The sequence below is a fragment of the Haliotis rubra genome, unplaced genomic scaffold, assembly GCF_003918875.1.
Source record: "Haliotis rubra isolate DU_JTF1 unplaced genomic scaffold, ASM391887v1 Scf170, whole genome shotgun sequence".
Lineage (NCBI taxonomy): Eukaryota > Metazoa > Mollusca > Gastropoda > Lepetellida > Haliotidae > Haliotis > Haliotis rubra.
This window is the reverse complement of record NW_025765670.1, coordinates 794,844-812,008: the sequence shown is the minus strand read 5'-3', so window position 1 is coordinate 812,008 and position 17,165 is coordinate 794,844. Positions and strand designations below refer to the sequence as shown.

General features: G+C 39.2%; 1 protein-coding gene across 1 annotated transcript in view; it reads right to left on the bottom strand.

Annotated features, from left to right (window-relative positions):
- LOC124272525 (ataxin-7-like protein 1) overlaps window positions 1–16,961 on the bottom strand; it is a 33,416-nt gene extending 16,455 nt beyond the window's left edge. Inside the window, exons 1-3 of the mRNA XM_046707734.1 lie at window positions 16,858–16,961; window positions 16,624–16,692; window positions 15,758–15,862 (exon numbers count right to left, since the gene is read on the bottom strand). Of these exons, the coding sequence (XP_046563690.1) occupies window positions 15,758–15,862; window positions 16,624–16,692; window positions 16,858–16,945 (262 nt within the window). The 5' untranslated portion in view covers window positions 16,946–16,961. The remainder of the gene's footprint in view (window positions 1–15,757; window positions 15,863–16,623; window positions 16,693–16,857) is intronic.
- Between the last annotated feature and the right edge of the window lie 204 nt (window positions 16,962–17,165).

The following is a 17,165-nucleotide window of genomic DNA, read 5'->3' as shown; positions in this document are numbered from 1 at the left end:
ACGTCTTCTTCTTAAAAAGATAAGTTTCCTGTAAATTTAAACCAATTCCACAATGACAGTGTTCCCCTGAAGATATAACACTGTTCACACTTAATACAATATCAAAGACACACTAATATTTATCTATCTGCTTCAGTGAACTCATCTCATTAACTAACTCATCACAACACTATGGATGTATAAATCAAGGACTTTAACCCAACAAAAGAAATACAGTCCTCATGCACTCTGTAGACAGAAGGCGAGCCATGACAATGGCAGGTGTGATGGAGCTATGTTGATGGACAAGGCTATTGTGGACTAAGTGGACAGGGAAGATGTCTTGCATGGTCACTCAAGCAGTACTTACAAGGGGAGAAAGGAGGGGGAGGTGGGAGAGACAGTAAGGGGAGGGAAAAAAAAGAGGGCCAAAAGGTCACACCTGAATACCTGTCCTAATATACACACCTGCTCGTTGCAGGAAGTGACTAGATTTTTTCTTCAATGTTTTTACACATCCAGGAAGTTTCTTGAAAATAGGTCAAATTCGAGCGCTATCTCATTCCACTTTTCTGACATTAAATGTGTGGGTTTCAGTCTCCTTGGGGGGAATATTTTAATTCATAATCCTATAGCTGACATTAAATGTCTGGGTTTCAGTCTCCTTGGGGGGAATATTTTAATTCATAATCCTATAGCTGACGATTCAACATCTGCAATACTTCAAGACAACAACAAAGACAAATAGATGATTTGTGTTCCACCACGGAAATAGTCTCTTATCAAACTTCTACAGTGACGGAAAGGAACTTATTGTTGCATTACTCTGCAATTCATTTTCACATATCGACATGGTCGAGTAGAAAAGGAGCAACCATTTCTGACAGCTGGTTAATTTTTGAATTAGCATACTGTCAGTGGTATATTAAGTGAACTTGATTGGAAAACAAGTAATAGTGAGTAAGTTTAGTTTTACACCGCTTTTAGCAATATTCCAGCAATATCACGGCAGGGGAAACCAGAAATGGGCTCCACACATATCTATGTGGAGAATAGAACCTGGGTGTTCGGTGTGACGAGTGAACACTTAACCACTAGGCTACCCCATCTCCTAAACAAGAAATAACTTATGTTAATACTACTCCTGGTTGCAAATGATGACAATAGATACCTACATAGTGAAGGTTTGGTATAGAAACAAGTATTAACATCACATTTTTTAATTGCTCAGACTATCTGTTTCAGCGATTCATCAAAGGAACATTTAAACCATGACAAAGGTCCCCAAAAAGACTATGTAGAATAAAATCTTATCAAATTTGTTGTAACATCTCCTTCAGTGGTACATGTATTCAATATGTCAGTTTCAACATAAATATCATGACTGGACTCCCCGGATCGACTTGATATGTTTTCTTCACCTGCCACAAATACGACAGTATCAGAAAAAATACTATGTACTTTTACACACAAGGTGTTCAGCACTATCTTGTACAATGTATGCTAACTAGCCATGTCAACTCATTATCTGAAGAGGTATTTACATAGTAGGGTTTGCTTTTAATCGATCCAGACTTCTTTGGAAATAACCAAATGACTTTTCATGTACAATAAAAAGGTACCAAATCTGTTGTATCATCCAAGACACTTGCTCAGGTTATCTCACTTGGGTGACTGGGTGTTGATTGACAGTTCCATAATGAAGAGCCATGGATATTCGATCATGTTGCTTTATTATGAAATACGGCACTCGAATGAGATTCTCTAAATGGTCATGTTTAACTTCCTCAGTTGACAGTTTCTGAGAAGAAGTCAGCCTATTTTTAGCATATCCTTGTTTGATAAGGAAAGCATTTTCCGCCAACTGTTCTGGACAAAGAACAACATAACAAAGCCACACCTGGAAATAGTAAGTGAGTGAGTACACAGCTCTTAGCAATATTACATGACAGACATTATGGCCACTCAATACACATTATAGTCATGACAAGCAAAAACTAAGAAGTTTAAACTTTTCTATAACTATGATAATTTATTTATTTTTATTATTTTAGGATATTTATATAGCGCACATATCCACGCAACTAGTACATGCTCAAGGCGCTGGTACTTTATCCCTCGTTCATTTGATGTCAATCTCAACAGCACAACGTATTATCAATCTCAACTCCCTGGGGATCATACAACTCTTGCAGTCACAAGGCGCACTGAGTTATTGCGGCTTTCCCCATCCCTACAAGGTACCCATTCACAGCTGGGTGGACTGGAACACATAGTCACAGTACTTTGTTTACTGCACGTTGCTGTACCCGCAACTATGTGTTTGAAAGTATTCATGTGGCCACCATCTGGTCATATACCAACGGATTTGTGGGTCTGCACACAAAGTTGACTCCAACGTTTTTGCACCCGGTCACAGGTGGGCTCAATCCCGACACCTCAATCTTGCTGGATCACTAGCATGGCGCCTTAGCCAGTTGCCCACCGCTTATAATCCATATACTGGATCTCTGCTTAAAACAGTATAAGCCAATCACTGCTGACTGACTGAATTTGGTTTTACGCCACTTTTAGCAATATTCCAGCAACATCACGGCGGGGGACACCAGAAATGGGCTTCACAAATTGTACCCATGTGGGGATTTGAACCCGGGTCTCTGGCGTTGACCACTAGGCTACCCCACCGCCCCCCTATAAGCCAATCAAAGATCCCAATATCCCTCAAACACTGCATAGGGATATCATATTTTCAAATGCTGGGCACCTGTGAAGATCCAGGTTTCCGGTCTTCAGCAACCTACGCTTGTCGTAAGAGGCGACAAAAGGGATCGAGTGGCCAGGCTCACTGACTTGCGTAGATCGATGCTCATGGTGCTAATCATTGGATTGTGTGATCCAGACTTGATTTTTTACAGACCGCTGCCATATAGTTGGAATTTTGCTGAGTGTGGCGTAAAACTAAACTCACTCACAGGTGACAAAGTTTAAGGACAAGTAGTTCTCACCAAAATTGAAAAATGTTATGGTCACAGTTTGTGTTCTAAGACATTTACTAATTGTAAACAAGTACGAATTTAAACTGAATATAAACAGAACAATATGAATCCTAAAACACTCATTAATATCTGACATTGATACATTTTTGACATAACCACAATTTTAACATATCTCTTAAAAAAGATTTCGGATGATGTAAACATTAATGAATGCTTTCAGACTTACTGGTGTGGTGTTTACTGTAATCTATAGGGGTGACTTGTGGCAGAGCACTTCCTGGTTGATAGTGAAGCACATGTTTTAGTGCTAGCTCCACACCTCCTCAACATCAGATCAATACAAAATCAACTGATGACAAACCAATCAGCAAGTGTCAAATCACTCTATAGATTAGTCTGGACTGTTATGGAGCCATTGTTATGTTGATACTTTCCACGTAAATTTTCAAAATCAAACCCCATCATCCACTTGTTTCCATCTATACTCAAAGCCATTAAAAACGCAATTTCCAATTCAAAGCTTATTTACTGTAACAAATTGTATCAAAGATGCATATAACAAGGAAAAATCAATTTGACAAACATTTATGGACAATGTCATGGAATAATCCATTACAAAGGCACAACTCAGAAACGTCTGAGAGTCACAGAACACAGCAGGGGTCAGCAAGATTCAATATCGGGTATGTCCACCCTGAGCCCTGACACGCCTGAATCTGCTGAGGCATGGACTTACACAAACGTCTCAAAACACATTGTGGGATTGCTTGCCAATGATGTTGAAGTGCCTGTGCCAACTCTGCAACAGTTCGTGGTGGCACGAGTTGAGTTCGAACCCGTTGTCCAAGTTCCAGGTGTTCAATCGGGTTCATGTCTGGAGACATTGCAGGCCAATCACTAACACAGGCATGCTGATTTTGCAGAAAGTCTCTTGTTAACCTTGCAGTGCGGGGATGGGCGTTGTCATGCTGAAAGACCAGCTGTCCACAGATGCAATGTCGAGCCAGCAAAAGGTGAGGTGAGGTGAAATTGGGTTTATCGTTGTGCTTGAGAATATTTCGCTCATATGACGACGTGCATACGTGTGTATGTGTATGTGCGGCTGCTTGTACTAGGCCAGACTGAAGCTGGTTTTATAGTGCTAGCCCACTGAGATACCATGCCGCAGTGAAGCATGAATACCCCACTCAGACACATGATACTGACTCCGAGCAGACCAGTCCTTGTTGTACCCCTTAACGCCGAGCGCCAGGCAGGGACCAACAAGTACCATATATTAACGTCTTTTGGTATGACGCGGTCAGGGATCGAACCCGCGACCTTCTGTTCTCCAGGTGGACTCCAGCAAAAGGAGAAACACTGGATGAAGGACACTGTCAACATAACGTTGAGCATTTAGGTTGCCTTGAACCACCACAAACCGGAAGTTGACGTTGATAGCACCCCATACCATGACGCCACCAACCCCAAAACGATCCCATTCCTGAACGCCGTTATGGGCAAAACGTTCACCTCAACGTTGGTAAATGCGGTGACGTACATCAGGAAAACTGATGTTGAATCGGGATTCATCAGAGAAGATGACATCACGCCATAGAGTGTTACCCAGGTACCCCTGATTTGCTGCCCATCGCTGTCTGGCAAGTCGATGCAGTAAAATCTGACCTTGGTAAGGTCGACAACAGCGTATACCAAAAGCAGCCAGGCATCTTCAGACTGTTTGTGGGCTGATACGACGTTGAGGAGTCTCAACAGTTTCCCTTGCTGTATCAACAGCTGTCTGGAACCTGTTGCGCAGGTGCTAAAGTCGGATTTGACGGTCTTGAGCAGTGGTTGTCACAGGTGGCGCACCATGTTTGCATCGATCGGCAACTGTTCCAGTGGTGTTGAAACGGTGTCTGAGACGAGCAATAGTGGATGGATGAACATGAAAGCGTTGGGCGACCACCACTTGTGAAGCACCCTGGTTGATAGTGAAGCCCCGTGAGTGTTGATAGGAGTTGCCAATTTTAGATTTGGAGCTGTCTTTAAACTATAGGGCTCGTGAAACTCGTGGATACAGCCAATAAAGTTCATTACCAAGAACTGATCTTGGATTCAAACCCAGAACTCCACAAGCAGAGACCCAGCACACGTGGCGTGTATGCGCCTTCAGGGGAAAAGTCCACGAAAATCTTTACCGGAAATATTACATAAATTAGCTTTCCCTGTAAATACATTTCTTTGTTTATCATTGCATTCTAAATTTACTATGTAGGGTATTTCTTACATAATACAGGTGATATCCTGGTTTAATAAGAAATGCTGTTGAATATTCATAACACCGATTACCAAGCTGTTCCGTAACCTTATTTTGATTTATCATTGATGGTAATCATCCCATCAAGTTGGTAGTCAAGGCAAGAACGAGACAGAATGCACCAAGGTACCAATTAATATTGGTTCACAGAACACATTTCATACATAAACAGCTTGTGTTTTATCTACTTCTGAATGAATAGTCATTTTGACCCCCTTTTTACAGCTATTTAAAATCAGCATGCATGTATATCCTTGACAGTACAAAAGGCACTTTTGTCTGTGCTGCCATGCGAGCACTTGCATGTTAGTGTATGTGTGTTTTAGTGTTAGTGTTAGTGTGTGTGTGTGTGTGTGTGTGTGTGTGCACATGCATGGTATCATTGGTACCTGAAGATAAATATGATCATAAGATCCATCGTTGTATCACAAACTTAAATTTCAGAATACTAAAAAAACGTAAACGTTTAATAACCTTCTCAAAGACAAACAAAGTTTGGTACAATTTCTATCCGACAACTTATGCAAATGTCCAGCTATTTATCAGTTCGAGTCATCTGATAAGGAACTTTCTACAAAATATTCACACTTCAAGTTTATTATTAATGCCTCTTTAATTCCGCTTCAGAAGCAGTATTCCATCCAAATGACAGCAGCCTGTCACTAATCGTTGCAAAACATGGAATTTACAGCCAAACATAAATAATGATGTATATATCATGTATATATATTCAGTCTGTTTAAAATTTGAAACCCTCTCTAAATATACACTGATCAGGTTGTTTGGTCATGAAAGACGTGACGTGATCAGTTTCATTTGGTCAGTGCTTTTCAAAAAAGATGCCATTCCCAAACAAACATTACTGACAAGATTTGTACATTGACAGACATTATCATGATATATTTAGACATACAAGTATTTAATGTCTATTAGCTTTACCATTTGAAGGGTCACACCCTATTTGTCATGTACCTTAAAATCACAATGGCCAAGGATGAGTTCTTCCACTATTCAATGCTTTCTACCAAAGGGATGAAACAAATTAGTCCCAATAATACTCCACCACGCCTATCATGTGAATATTTCTTACTGTGGTATCTGACGATTAGGGTGAGTTCATGTGAACGCTATAGTTCATGATTTAAGTTCCCTGTGCATCAAATTCTGTTTAGAATCAAGCATTGACTTGGTGACCCGTGAAAACCCGGGTTAGAATTGGTCTTCAACAATCCATGCTTGTTGTAAGAGGTGATTAACAGGTCAGGCTTGCTGACTTGCTTGACACATGTTATCTTATCCTAATTGCGTAGATTGATGCTCATGCTGAAGATCATTGGATTGTCTGGTCCAGACTTGAAGATTTACAGACTGACGTCATATAGCTTTCAATATTGTTGAGTGAGGCATAAAACCAAACCCACTGACTCACTCTATGGATGTTAACATTTTAAAGCAGAATTGTTATACTGAAGAGGCTACATAATAACATTATCTGTGGCACTGTGAACACTACTGGTGAATACTATTGGGACTACATCCCTGCATTACTCATGGTGCCATTCTGCAGGAAGGTGTTTGGTGAGGTTTCATCTTTCAAGATGCTGCTGCACATGTTAATCGAGCCAGGATGGTGACCTAATTCCCCTAACAGCCAAACATCCACGTTACGCCATGGTCATTACTCAGCCCTAGTCAGTGAGTGAGTATGGTTTTACGCCGCTTTAAGCAATATTCCAGCAATATCACGGCGTGGGACACCAAAAGTGTCAAACATTGTACCCATACGGGGAATCGAACCCGGGTCTTCGGCGTGACGAGCGAACGCTTTAACCACTAGGCTACCGCACTGCCCTATTCAGCCCTAACCTTTCCTCCATTCAGCATGTCTGGGATGTCATTGGCAAATGTGTACGTCAACCTCAAAATCTACCCTACACTCATGGTAAACTTGGTGCTGCTCTCACAGATGAATGAAACAAGAATCAAGATCGGAAGCATGTCTTGAACAATTTCTGCATGTTCAACAGAGGTGGTTTACCCCCAAATATGTTAGTTTTTTGTTTGTTGTTTCATAGGGCTGCGCCATATAACAGGTTTACCGGTATTTATCGGTTCAGACATGAAAACGATACGTATTGCGATACGCTGATCGAAAACCGGTGTTTTGACTTGCATTCGGAAAACTTCGTAACACTCAGAAATCTTCGGATATTTCCTTGTTTCATTTGTGCCAAATATTCACAATTCTAGTTTATTATGATTAAAAGTTGTTATTAAAGCTTAATCAAGCATTGTGATTTTGCTGTGTTTTTGCTCTATGAATCAACCATTAACTCGATTATAAGTAGTTTTTGTTTAAAAATACTTCATGCAATATATTGCAATACATATCGCAATACATGTTTTCACATCGCAAAATATCGCAATACGATAATTATCTGCAATACCCACCCCTATTGTTTCAGCAAATTTCCAGCTATTTGACGGTTTGTAGTTAATCAAGTCTGGACCAGAGAAACCAGTGATTAACATCACTTCAGCGAGTTAGAAGTTCATTCCGTCCCATCGTGGAGGAAGAATATTAGTACATCAAGGTTACATGTTTAAGAGCAATGTTTAAGAAGAGACATTCCTGGCATTCGTGAATGTATGTACTATCAACAGTAAATAACTTTTCCCCAAAAGTTTTTTGACATGTCCCCCAGATTTAATCCCCCACTGCCATTGTTTCGCTAATCCTTTCTAAACTGGCAAGCGTAAAATGATGCATCAGATCGACTTGCTAGAAGAGATGGAAACCGAGAAATTAACCTGATTGTCAGCCTGGCAGTACCTCCCCTCTCAATCAGATAATTTGGCATCACAAAGGTTCCTCCAGTTAAAGAGGCGGTGGGGTAGCCTAGTGGTTAAAGCGTTGGCTCGTCACGCCAAGACCCGGGTTCGAATCCCCACATGGGTACAATGTGTGAAGCCCATTTCTGGTGTCCCCCGCCGTGATGTTGCTGGAATATTGCTAAAAGCGGCGTAAAACCAAACTCAGTTAGTCAGTCAGTCCTCCAGTAAAACATACCTTCTCAACAAGTGGCACCACACTAAACTCATGCAGCAATACATCAGAAATAAACCTGGCAATACAACACGCCTACCCATGGAATAGTTCAAATGTTAATTCCGTATCAAAACTAAAAACGGACTGATAAAACAGTTTTGCAATAAAAAGCCTGATAACTATTTCAGCAAGATTGATTTACCTCTTATGATAAAACATAATGCAAAATGTGACTGCATTAAAAGTATACAAGAACAGGTTTGTCTGTTAACAATCACTCCTACCTGCTGAACAATGGATACCTGTATTAAAAACCTGAGCAATTTACGTATCGTGATACATATATCATGTCTTTAACCAAGAATTGTGAAACACCCCTAATGTTCATACATTATAGCAATTAAACATTATAAGTATGTTGATGAAGGTTTACGCAGTATTTGTATTAGTTGATGTTGTTGCTTGCAATCGTATTAAAATCCATGTTTTACTCTGATATGGCAATTATCTTAATGATGATCTGGGGAAATGTTCATAGGAAGTTGTTTCAAGTTAACTTTCATGTTACCAAATCAGGCTTGGGGTTCCTATAGTCTTTGAATTCGTTAAATATTTGGACAAGCGTCCTGAACTTCTGTATCTTGAATCAGTGAGTGAGTTTAGTTTTACGCTACACTCAGCAATATTCAAGCTATATGGCGGCTGTCTGTAAATAATCGAGTCTGGACCAGACAATACAGTGATCAACAGCATGAGCATCGATCTGCGCAATTGGCATGTGTCAACCAGCCAGCTAGTCTGAGCACCCGATCCCGTTATTCACCTCTTACTGAAGGTTCATTCTAACCCGGACCTTCACGTGTTCTGTATCTTGAAAATGAATATAGTTGGATAGTTCCAAATGCAAAAAATAAACCATACATGCTATCGTTTTTGTGTGCCATGGATCTACAATAGGGTGTACAATCAAACATATCTTTGTGTTCTGTGTAAGTTTTCTTGGCTAAGACTAAAATGTTCAAATTGAAGTGTAAGGGAGGGAATTTTGTGTACATATTCTAGAAAGCTCACATTTGATTGGCTCAAGAACCCACAATTCCTTCATCTTAGAATGACCGGCCAAAATACTAAGTATCTTGATGGAAGAAAATATTTCTGTTCTTCCAAGATCCAAATATGAAGGTCCTACGTTCATCTAGAACAATATTCCTTATATTCATTAAAAACATCTAAAGCAACATCTAAACACATCTTAATTTCAACATTTCCTTGCATAATGATGCTGTCTTAGTTATTCATCCAGACATTTTCATAGGCCTATATTCTGCCCCAGTCTGCAGCAAGTGACTGTAAAACTTCCAAAACTAGGAGTTAAGAAACCTCAAGTCCATGTACTGTAAAGTTATAACAAATGAGAAAGTTTTGGGTCGTTGACTTCAGACAACTGGACCAATAAGGAAGGAGACGTTTTGGTGTTTAGTCTGGAGCAGGTGCAAATATGCACTGTATATCAACACGAGAGTGAGTGAGTTCTGACGTTATGCTGCTGTCATGTTATTTCACACCTTAGTTAATGTTCATCATGTTATTACAAACCCTAGTTAATTATCATCATGTTATTACACACCTTAGTTAATTATCATCATGTTATTACACACCTTAGTTAACTCTTTCAACACCAGTCAACCAGAGGCATTTACTGCCATGACACCAAGTTCCCAGAGACTCTGAGGTCATAGATGAAGCCTATGTTTATCAATGAAAATATCAGCTCGTAAATCATTATTACTACTACATATCATACACCATTTGAAAGGTCTAATCCTACTGTTTATAAATACGAAAGTTATTTTTTATCATATTATTCAAGTAATACGACTACAACTTAAATAAGTTAATTTTTAATGAAAATGCAAGCTTACACATTTATATGTCCAGATAAACCACGAAGGAAACAAAGAATGAGGCGATTTTTTCCATTTGTGACATGTCATAACATGCCCGTGCCTTTTTCTTTTATATTTTCATTTTTACGTCATCAGAAAATTATTATAAAAAGATTTCTTAAATAATATGTATGGTCGCCTATTTCCCGATATCAGTTGCTTTCCACACGGTAACATGACACAACAACGGAAAATACCAACGTTTTCGAAGCCTCATATGAATAACATGCGAGGCAAATCGTTTGATGTCGGGTATCGTTCGAAAGCTCTGAACATCAACAATATCACTGTACCCTTGCCGAGAGTATTTTCACAGTTGTAAGAAGCGATTTTATTGGATGAAGATTGGTTTCTAATGACGCTTTTTCGCCGCAGTCTGCTATAAGGGTTGCGATTGGTCAAAATCAGACACGTGACCTAAGGCAGCCAATCAGATAACAGCAATGGATACTGTCATCGTAAACGAAAACCTGCAGGTTCAGACGAAGGTTTTGGGTAAAATCTTGCTATTCTGAACATGTTACGCAAAATATCACCACCTATGCGTACATTATGGAACTTAGTGGACATATCGAGCTAGGTTATGACCTGTGACAAGAAAGTTTAATGCATATATTTTAGCATTAAACATTGTGTCCGAGCATAAATTTCGAAGCAACGAAAGCCGAGATGTCACTTGAATTACATTACACGATCGCACAATAAAGATGGAAATAGTAAGTTGTAACGTACATTTGACAACTTTTATGAGTACTGTTGTTGATTTTATTCTTCCGTTTATTCAATTCGTGTAATTATTATCTCGAAACATTGTTACTTTGCTCTTTGACAACTCTGATGTCGACCCGTTGCCGAAGCATGTGTCCGAGAATCGTTTTATTCAATAACATTGCGAAAAATAGTTTATAATTCTAATTCTGTCGATTATATATGGCCATTTGAAATGTAATAAGTGTTTTCAGGCATTATGAAAAGTGACAGATTTGATAAATGAATCATATGTTAGTTAGGTTCCTAAAATTATATATAATTTTGATACGACTACTGCCTGGCCGGTTTTCCGGCCTACGGTGTCTGCGGACTGGTGACGTCTTGGCCGGTTTTCCGGCCTACGGTGTTGAATGGGTTAATGTTCATCATGTAATTGCACACCTTAGTTAATTATCATCATGTTATTACACACCTTAGTTAATGTTCATCATGTTATTGCACACCTTAGTTAATTATCATCATGTTATTACACACCTTAGTTAATGTTCATCATGTTATTACAACCTTAGTTAATGTTCATCATGTTATTGCACACCTTAGTAATGTTCATCATGTTATTACACACCTTAGTTAATGTTTATAATGTTTTTGCACACCTTAGTTAATTATCATCATGTTATTTCACACCTTAGTTAATGTTCATCATGTTAATGCACACCCTAGTTAATTATCACCATGTTATTACACACCTTAGTTAATGTTCATCATATTATTAGACACTTCAGTTAATGTTCATCATGTTAATGTTCATGTGAATGCACAGTACATTTATACATGTACGGACAGTTACAGATGTGTAAAATTAATTCCATTTGTAAATGTCATGCATGCGAAGGGGATATTAGACAGCAGCATAGACTGACTGAAAGTGTGTGATCAACCAAAGTGAGTGTTGAAATCAAGAAAACATTTTCAGGAACATTTCCAGTCTATAACCAAAGCTTCTCTTCATCTACATGGGAAGGACAACGGGCATGTAATAACTAGGGCTGAGCATTGCCCGGAATTTCATATATTGTAATACTAACATACTGCAATTAGACACAAAGTGAGTGAGTGAGTATGGTTTTACACTGCTTTTTGCAATATTCCAGCAATATCATGGCGGGGACATCAGAAATGGACTTCACACATTGTACCCATGTGGGGAATTGAACCCGGGTATTTGGCATGATAAGCAATGCTTTAACCACTAGACAACCCCAATGCCCAACATGAAGTCAGATAAATGATACTTGAAGATTGCTGATGCACGTTCATAATGACAGCCTCCAAGATTTTTATACTGAAGTTCACCCTCAAATCGCCAACTAAAGTTTATCTTCCAGGTAGTTAGCCTGACTGTCAAGCAATATTTGTAAACTATTTCGCACACTGTGTGAAAGACCAACATTCTGACACTGATCCTAACAGGTATTGGGTCTTTGTTAGAGTCTGTTGGTTGTGATGGTTCTTTATAGTGAGTGAGCGTGTTTAGTTTTATGACGCACTCAGCAATATTCCAGCTGTATGGCAGCGACCTGTAAATAATCGAGTCTGGACCAGACAGTCCAGTGCTCAAAAGCATGAGCATCGATCTACGCAAATGGGATACAAAGACATGTGTCAATCAAGACAGCGAGCCAGACCATCGATCAAGTTAGTCGTCTTTTACGACAAGCATGGGTTGCTACTGACCAATTCTAACCGGGATCTTCACGTGTCGAATAAACGTTTTTACCAAGAATGACACCTGGTTTATTATTGTAGGAATAACATGTGCGTGTGTAAATACACACAGAGAAAAGTTAAGCAACACTTTCTCTATCTTTCCACATAGAATGTGTTTGTTCGTTTTATGTTTAATGTTGTTCTCAGCAATATTCTAGCTATATGGCTATATAATCAAGTCTGGGCCAGACAATCCAGTGCTCAAAAGTATGAGAATCGATCTATGCAATTGAGAACCGATGACATGTAATTGAAAGTATGTATCCTACCTATATCGCCATTGATGCTGTCACTAGTTATTCATCTCAAGATTGGATGCTTTGATAATTACCAAACAGCAACTACACTTTGCCTGTCTTAAAGCCAGTGCACATGGGCTGTGAGATTGTGTTTCCTCCTGCATATTTCACCAAAACATCACAGTGATGTCATCATTAGGACTGAAATGATTCACTGATTCTTGCCATGTCCTCAAAACTTAAATGAGTGGGTGCATGAGTTTAGTGCTGCCTTTAGCAATATTCCAGCAATATCAAGAAAGGGACACCAGAAATGGGCTTCACATATTGTGCCCATGTGGGGAATCGAACCCAGGTCTTCGGCGTGACAAGCGAACACTTTTAACCACTAGGCGACCTCACCACCCCATGTGATGCAAGAAGCATCATCAGTCCTTATCCTGATACACACAATACTTGAGAGTGAGCGAGTTTAGTTTTATGCCACACTCAGCTATATTCCAGCTATATGGCGACAGTCTGTAATAATTGAGTCTGGACCAGACAATCAAGTGATCAACAGCATGAGCATCGATCTGAGCAATAGGGAATTGATGACACGTGTCAACCAAGTCAGCGAGCTTGACCACTCAATCCTGTTAGTCGCCTCTTACGTCAAGCATGTGTTACTGAAGGTCAATATTCTAACCCGGACCTTCCCGGGTCTCAATACTTGTGATCTCAGGCAATACTCAGCTTCTCTTTTCATCAACTTTCAAAGTGCCCTTCATTTTCTTTGACACAAATAGTGCTACATGTCTGGATGTGTGACCCTCACGCTTTTTCACATGTCTCTGTCAACCAACTTCATAATGTCATATTGTTTTGTTCACACAGCAGAAAATGTTACGAGCCATTGAGTATTTAATCAGATATTATATTTGACAGTTTTCTTACGGTATAGAACACAGTTTATTCACATGGAACCAGTCTATTTGGTATTTGTGAGCCAGCGAGTGAAAATTCTAAAAAATAATCCTCCTTAAATTTGTTCTGTTCATGTTCTGCTCCAGATGTGCCGGGTGTTTCATAAGCTCACAACTGTGATGCACATTTTGTTTCAGTTATATGTGTAACGCTGCACTTCCAAGCATCATTCACTGCTGTATTGTTTATTTTGAGGTGATACCTGCATTTGATTAATACAAAAAGATGATCAAGCGGTGTTCATCACTCAAGCAGACAAAGCGTCACTGGGTAATTACTTATTGTTGATGCACTATTACGTTTTTAATATTTTCATTGTGTATTTGTACACAATCAGCTCAATCAAATTGGTTATGGCTAAATATTGTGAATATTGATCACATAAACAGGCAGCTTATTTCAGTCTCTCCCAATCAGAGCTTATTTATGTCATTGACCCAATCCCTGTATGAAAATAGTGCTACTACTTTATTCACTAATCCAATATAAAGAGGCATTTGAGTTATGAAATGTTGCACTGTCAATAGGCATATTATGGATAACTTACCTTTTTTCTCGATCATGCACAAAAATTGAGTTTCTTCTGCATACTTAGAGACCACCTCCGTGGTGTAGTGGTTAGAGCATCTGCCCAGAGAGCGGAAGGTCGCGGGTTCGATCCCCGACCGCGTCATACCAAAAGACGTTAAAATATGGTACTTGTTGGTCCCTGACTGGCGCTCGGCATTAATGGGTACAATAAGGACTGGTCGGCTCGGAATCTGAGTGGGGTATTCATGCTCCACTGCGGCATGGTATCTCAGTAGGCTAGCACTATAAAACCAGCTTAAGTCTGGGCTAGTACAAGCAGCCGCACATACACATGCATGCACGTCGTCATAAGAGCAAAATATTCTCAAGCACGACGTTAAACCCAATTTCACCTCACCTGCATACTTACCTGTGTGTATTTGATTGATGGAGAGGTTAGAATTTACGATTACTTTAATTCACAGAAGTTGCAACCTGTCAAGTCATGAGGTGAGGTGAAATTGGGTTTAACGTCGTGCTGGAGAATATTTTGCTCATATGACGACGTGCATGCGTGTATGTGCGGCTGCTTGTACTAGCCCAGACTGAAGCTGGTTTTATAGTGCTAGCCCACTGAGATACCATGCCGCAGTGAAGCATGAATACCCCACTCAGACACATTATACTGACTCAGAGCCGACCAGTCCTTGTTGTACCCCTTAATGCCGAGCGCCAGGCAGGGACCAACAAGTACCATATTTTTACGTCTTTTGGTATGACGCGGCCAGGGATCGAACCTGCTACCTTCCGCTCTCCGGGCGGACGCTCTAACCACTACACCACGGACGCGGTCGAATAAAACATGAACTATGTTGGAAATTTGAAAACGAATGACAATGACATAGCCTGTGACTATGGCGACCATTAACCAAATGATCTGATAGTGAAATACATTTCTCCTGCTGATTGCAAAACATTAAATACTCGAGAGAGTAAAATTTAAAACCATATTTGAGCATATTTTTATTGGTTGTTGTAGAATTTCCAGGTTGGATTTTAAACATCAATGACATAAAATGAATTAAAACTACTGAACTTCAGTTTGAAATGTGTTTGACTCAAAGCGGATGTATAAATAGCAATCTTCATGCCAGTAAGTCACATAATAATTGTAGATAAGATTTTGTATAAACCCTCTTACTAACACCACATTCACTGTAACAAGGTATTGAACAAGATTTACAGCTGATCCTAAGAATAAGCTGTAATGTAACACAATAACAGATAATTACCCATATGCCGTTTCAAGGCTTGAGGTTTGATCACTTGGTTACATTTTTCACAGACAACCAAGTAAAATTCATCTTGGGAGGGACAAATACCAAAAAGGTATTTATCTGAAACAGACAAACAAAATAAATTGGGATAATTAACAAATTCATCAAATTATTACAAATAAGACATAATTACTTGAAGAACAATTTTAATGATTTCTAGAGAATCAAGGTCACTTATGACTAGGATCTAATTTGTGCTCTAAACAGTAGTTTAGAAAGATCAGACTCCCTGGTTTCAGATATCATGAGAAACAGTAAGAAACGCTGTTGGTTTTGAAGTAAAACATACTCATATCTCAGTATCAATTAACCAGAATGTGTGACGGTTTCATTGTGGGATCAAAACATCAGGAAAAACATCGTTTTTAGCTCAGCCACTGTATAGATGTTCTGTCATGTTTCAGTCCATACATGTGTAATTATGGGTTAACTAAATTTGAAACAGCACTAACATGCTTGATACACCGTTTGTGGTAATGAAAAGAATTAATTTTTATGATTACGATTCGTAAAAATGAACACACATGTATTTCCTGAAAATTTCTTGGCCATGTGCACATGTTGGTGTCTATCAATTTTAAATGTCAAACAACATTTCAGTCAACACAAATACATGATAGTAATGCAGGCAAAAGAAGTAAACAACATAATTGGTCATATGGACTCTTATTTCATCAAGGTTCATCTCGGTGATGCAGATGAACGGATGTTACAAATCGCGTTATTCCCATTTTATTCATGAATGCACGCTGTCAAAAATGTCTCACTAATTTTTGAATGCAGAGAAATACGATCAAGTAGTAAGAACCCATGGTATTTACCGTCTTTACGGAGTTTCATACTATCACTGTTGTCATCCTTATCTTCTGATTCCTTTGAATCGCCTGATTCTGCAAAAGAAACAAGACAATTTTCAACATGACACTTGTCGTGATCATCAATCTCACCTCGATGAAATCAACTGAACATCAGTTTTTCAAAGAGTGTCTACGCCGATCACAATCGATGAACATCCTTGATACAGACATATATGATGGATATATGTCTAAACTTACCCTTTTCATCAGCTGTGGACCAACTGTCGGCCATTGCTGACCATGGCTTGCCAGCAAACAGCGACGGACTTCTGTCCTGGGTCGCCATTTTAGTTTCTTGTTGCTTTCTGCCAAAGCGAAAAGAGCCGATTATGACGTCATAATCGGAGGGAATCGTGATGATCACTTCCGTTTCTATATATGACAAAGTTGTCGCATTTAAATGTTTCAGTTAAATCGGATGCTCTCTAATCACGCGACTGATATACAGGTTCATAGAACGTCAATTCAAATAAATATACTGAGTCAGTTGAACATTTTCATGGTAA